The sequence below is a fragment of the Dipteris shenzhenensis genome, chromosome 31, assembly GCF_047967505.1.
Source record: "Dipteris shenzhenensis isolate YYH24624 ecotype China chromosome 31, Dip_SZ_1.0, whole genome shotgun sequence".
Classification (NCBI taxonomy): domain Eukaryota; kingdom Viridiplantae; phylum Streptophyta; class Polypodiopsida; order Gleicheniales; family Dipteridaceae; genus Dipteris; species Dipteris shenzhenensis.
The window spans coordinates 12,562,645-12,567,376 of NC_141626.1; the positions used below are offsets into that span (position 1 = coordinate 12,562,645).

Below are 4,732 nucleotides of genomic sequence, written 5' to 3' on the forward strand. Positions count from 1 at the left end.
GTTCTTACTAGCCCCAATAGCATATCATCCACATAAAGTGCCATGAGTATCAAGCTATTATCCTTAGCCCTTTTACTGTAGAGGCAATGATCAATCTCACTTTTTTTGAAACCCTGGGACCGAATGAAAGCATCAAACTTCTGATACCATTCTCAAGGCGCTTGCTTGCGTACTTGTGGGAGTACCTAGTGGCACCATTTCTTGTCTGCCATAACCATGTGGCATTCTACATCATAGCCATGTGGCCGTTTGTGGCTTGTAGATTGTGTCACTAGCATTTTTCTCTCCGCTTTCTCCCTAAATCTCTCTTGAACCTCCCTCCCCCCTCCCCCAAACCTCCACATACCTACCACCTCATCAAGTATGCGATAAGTCCTCGTGGAGAATAGGAAACGCAGGGTCATTTTTTCTCTTTCCCTACCTTCATGACTAATAGCACCAAAACCCCTGATGTTAGCCGTGAATGTAGGTACCTCCTTTACCACCGATTTGGAAGGCAAATTCTTAGGAAATAAGCTATTCTTTGCCTCCCTGCAATCTTTGAGCGTAGAGATTCTCTATGTGGGAATGCCCTCTAAGGGAGCATTGGTAATAAAAGGACTCATTTGGCTATTTGTTTATTAAATATATGAGCTTCAAGATAAACCCTAGAGCTCCACCCTAAGGGACACTACTTTAGGCTTCAGGGTTAGTGCACACACGCCAAAAATGCGCAATTGGTGGTGTATCTAAATTTTGTTACCATGCTAGAATAGCTCAAATAGCTTGAAGGAGCTTGATGCATTTAATGAAAGCTTGTAAACCTTGCAAAAAGCTCTACATCTGAGAGTTGGCCATCTTTGATTGGCTTTAATACCAAGATATGTACATCTATGGGAGCATTGAAGACACTCCAACTACTCACAGTGCTATTCATTTGGTTGGGAGCTCAAAGAGAGCATTTGTCCCCCAAATCACATACTTCAAAAGTGAGGTGTGAAATATGAAGCAAAAGGCGCTTTAGATTTGCCTCATTTTTCGTGCACCTCCAAAATGAGCAACCAGAGTCGCACTACAAGACTTGTGCAAAGGGTGGATTCACAAACATCCGACGCGCACAAAAATTTACGGCATAAACGTCCACCTGTTTCGAAGAGAAAGTCCACCTTCAATTCACAAGGCAGAGGAATATATCTATAAGAAACGCAAGCAATGAGTTGTAAACACTTAGCTAATCGCATGGTGGCTTCATGATAAGGCTATAGGATTTTTGAGTAGCTTCAAGTTCAAATCCTCAAAATGTATAATTTTGGCTAACACAAATGGGTCCCCCATCTACCCAATTTTTTGGGCGAGCTGTGCCGCCCAAGGTTTCTTCACGCACGAGCATGAGTGTTGACTATCACCTTTTGCACCACCCATTTGTGAAATGGACATCCTCATTTTGCTTTTTTTTATTGGTTGCCTCACAGTTGTCCTTGGACTTGGGGGCTGTGAAATGGACATCCTCATTTTGCATTTTTGGCCTACATTGGGCTAGGCCTTAAGCGATCGTCATTTCTCTTAAGAGGCTAAAATCCAATTTTAGTAATTTTGAAAATTTAATTTGGCCATCATTTCCTCTCTCTCTCTCTGCCTCTCTCTCTCTCTCTCTCTCTCTCTCTGCCTCTTGAATGTATTCAACTTGTTTCATTGGCTGAGCATTTGTGCGGGGACTTGGGGGCACAAGTTTGTGAAACCAGCCTAAGGGCCTTTTCCCACTAGGAGTTAAAATAAGTTAGTGAGGTTAAAATAACTAGTTCTGTTAAGTTAAAAGAAAGTGAACCTTGGGCGCAGTAATACTCCTTTTCGAGCAGCCACAGATTTCACGACGTGTGGCAGCCACGCAAGCCCACGCCCCTACCTGCCTAGTCTGTGTAACCAGATTTTGAGTGACGTTGCCATCATGGCTAGGCGTCTTTTGATCTGTGCTCATTCGAAAGTATTACGTACGAGGAAAGGACCAAATGTGAGTCGCTTTGCAGAATGCGTCGCTTTGAAGTTTGCAGGCATTTTTTCGATCTCTGCTTCCGAGAGTCCGGTGTCTGGACAACGTCCTGGCCTGTCGGGCGCAACCGAATTCCCGAATTTTCCATTCTCCCTCAGGCTGAAGCTATCGCAAATAATGCCAGACCGTGTTGCCATTATAGGTAGTGGCGTGACTGCCGGCACCGCTCATGAGAACTCCTGATGAGTACTCTGGCGCGTGTGCCATTAACCGTCTACAGCTGGTGGTTCATTTGCAAATTACAACGTCCTCAAGTTTCGTTTGCGTATAAGTTTCAACTCGCACGTGCAGCAGCCGAGCATAGTTACACCCCACTTTGAACTTCGTCTTTCGCGAAACAAGTTATCATACACAACATTGCGCGAAATCTCTGGTCCTCGTCGTACTGTACCAAGTTACCAACTAGTATGTCACCCTACTCAACGTATACACAACGGACACTAAAAATATGAAATATGTTCTGCGTAATACGTAATCAATGAAAACATTTCTGTCAAAAATACTCCAAAAAAAAGGGGAGATGGAAATAATAAGCCAGCAATAAGCAAAGGAATTTTATGATTCATAGGGTAATATTTCTCATCCAAAAAAAAACGTTAGCTAAAATTGAGCAATAATCTAAAACAAGGGAATTTTGGAGTAAAGAATGATTCACTTCTCATCCAAACACGATAGCTAAAATTGAGCAATAATCTAAAACAACACCCAAAACACCTCGGAATATACAGGGGGAGTTGTCTTCGCCAAAAGATCAGCAGTAGGTAAGCTAAAGTCCGCTAACACAGTTATGTGATTGTGTACAACTTTGAAAAAGCACGAAGTGGGATTGGATTGTTAGTATTACGTACGTATAACCGTCAAAAAGAACAAAGAAGGACGATTTCAAAACCCTCGCTCGCCCTGCTTTGTGCGATCGCAAACTCTTCCCCATCCAATAAAGAATGAACAAATGCACCCATTTCGCACCGCAGGAAAGTGCCCGACTGGAATCAAACCCAACTCAAGCGAGCAAAACCAAAGCCATGGCCAGCAAAAAGGCTATCCCGGAGCTACAAGGGACGAACGGGGGGGAAGCGAAGCTGGTGGAGCTTTTGGGCGAGAAGGCGTCGGGGCCGTTGGCGGAAGCTGCAGGCCCTTGGGTGGTGTCGGGGGGGGGAGCGGGGGGGGAGGAGACGGGGGAAACGGAGGGAGATGGCGAAGGGGGGGCGGAGGTGGGAGATGGAGAAGCCACCGAAGGAGTGGGGGTGGGAGGAGGTGATGATGCAGAGGCACTAGGCGAGGCGGCAGAGGAGGGTCGAGGAGTGCTGGAAGGAGCTGCGGAGCTAGCTGCAGCGGGAGTGGGAGCACCGAGGGGTGGTGCAGCGGAACCGAAGATATTGGAAGGGAGGAGGAGGGAGTCGATGGGGAAGATGGCGACGGGGTTGTTGGAGTAGAGGGAGGCGGAGCCGGAGATGGCAACGGTGTTGAAGCCAGTGTCGATGAGGATGGAGCCGGAGGAGCTCTGCGAGAAGGAGAGGGTGAAGGAGGAGGAGGAGGAGGAGGAGGCGAGAGTGGGCTGGGCGCCGGGGGCGGTGGAGAGCTCCGTTGTCGGAAAGAACGACGGAAGGGCGTGGAACTCAAGAAGGGAGACCTTCTGGGCGACGGAGAGCTGGGCGAGGGCGGCGGAGGAGGAGCGAAGCTTCCCAAAAGCGGCGTCGGTGGGCGCAAATATAGTGATCCCCGGCGGCGTATCATGGGCTTGGTAAATTCCGTCGACGCCCGTCGCCACCAGAAGCGCCACAAACTGGCTGAAATTCCCGGCCTGCGCTATTATTTGCGTTATATTCACCGGTGCCGGCGCCGGACCCCCGCCCCCTAGCACCCCGTCCGGCACCAGCACCTCGTCCACCGCCAACAAACTTATATTGTATGGATACTTCGCCAGCTCCGGCCCTATCTTCGCCGCCACCCCCCCCGCCTCCCGCCTCACCTCCGGCGCCCCCCCCGCCGCTTCCGTCACGTTCATGAACCCAGCCTCCCCCTTCGCCAGCCCCGTCGTCTGAAACAGCGTCGTCACCGTCGTCGCCACCCGCGCCGGCAGCGCCCGCAGCTTCGCCATGTCGTAGTAGTCCAGAAGCACGTGGAAGCTCAGCACGTTGAACATGGTCTGCCGGTCGGGCGAACCCCCGAGCGAGGCCACGAAGGGGTCGAGGATGCGGTTGGCGGGGCAGAGGACGGTGAGGGTGGTGCGGCTGTTGATTTGGGCGGCGACGCCGTATTTGGAGAGGAGGGAGTTGAAGGTGGAGTAGTCGGGGTGAGCGGAGAGGAGCTGGGTGACATTTTGGGAGGCGGCGAGGCAGGGCGGAGCCGCGGCGGAGAGGAGGAGGAGGAGGAGGAGGAGAGGGTGGCGTTTCATGGCGTCGGAAGTGGCGTAAACTAGAATGCTCTTCTTTCGCCCCCCTCGGGGGACTATATACTTTTTAACTGTCAACTGACCCCGGCAAGCTAACTTAACCCTCGGTGGTCAATTCAACGCCTTAACCTGCCCGTTGATCGTGCCCCAACGGCCGGCTCACTTCCCGGCCTCCTCCACAATTAGCGCGCCCCCAACTTTTTTAATTAAACGCTGTCGTTAGCGGTTTTGTCGGCCAACCAAAAAAGTTCCTCCTTTTCAGCATCAGTTGTGTGCCATCTTAAAATATACAAGGAAGGGAAACAAGGCAAAAA

The 4,732-nt window shown here is 50.1% G+C and overlaps 1 protein-coding gene across 1 annotated transcript; it reads right to left on the reverse strand.

The window, feature by feature from the left end:
* Window positions 1–2,632: 2,632 nt before the first annotated feature.
* LOC147881043 (fasciclin-like arabinogalactan protein 10) lies at window positions 2,633–4,426 on the reverse strand. The gene has a single exon (XM_087370001.1). The coding sequence runs from the start codon at window positions 4,419–4,421 to the stop codon at window positions 3,027–3,029; it is 1,395 nt and encodes a 464-aa protein (XP_087226127.1). The 5' UTR covers window positions 4,422–4,426; the 3' UTR covers window positions 2,633–3,026.
* Between the last annotated feature and the right edge of the window lie 306 nt (window positions 4,427–4,732).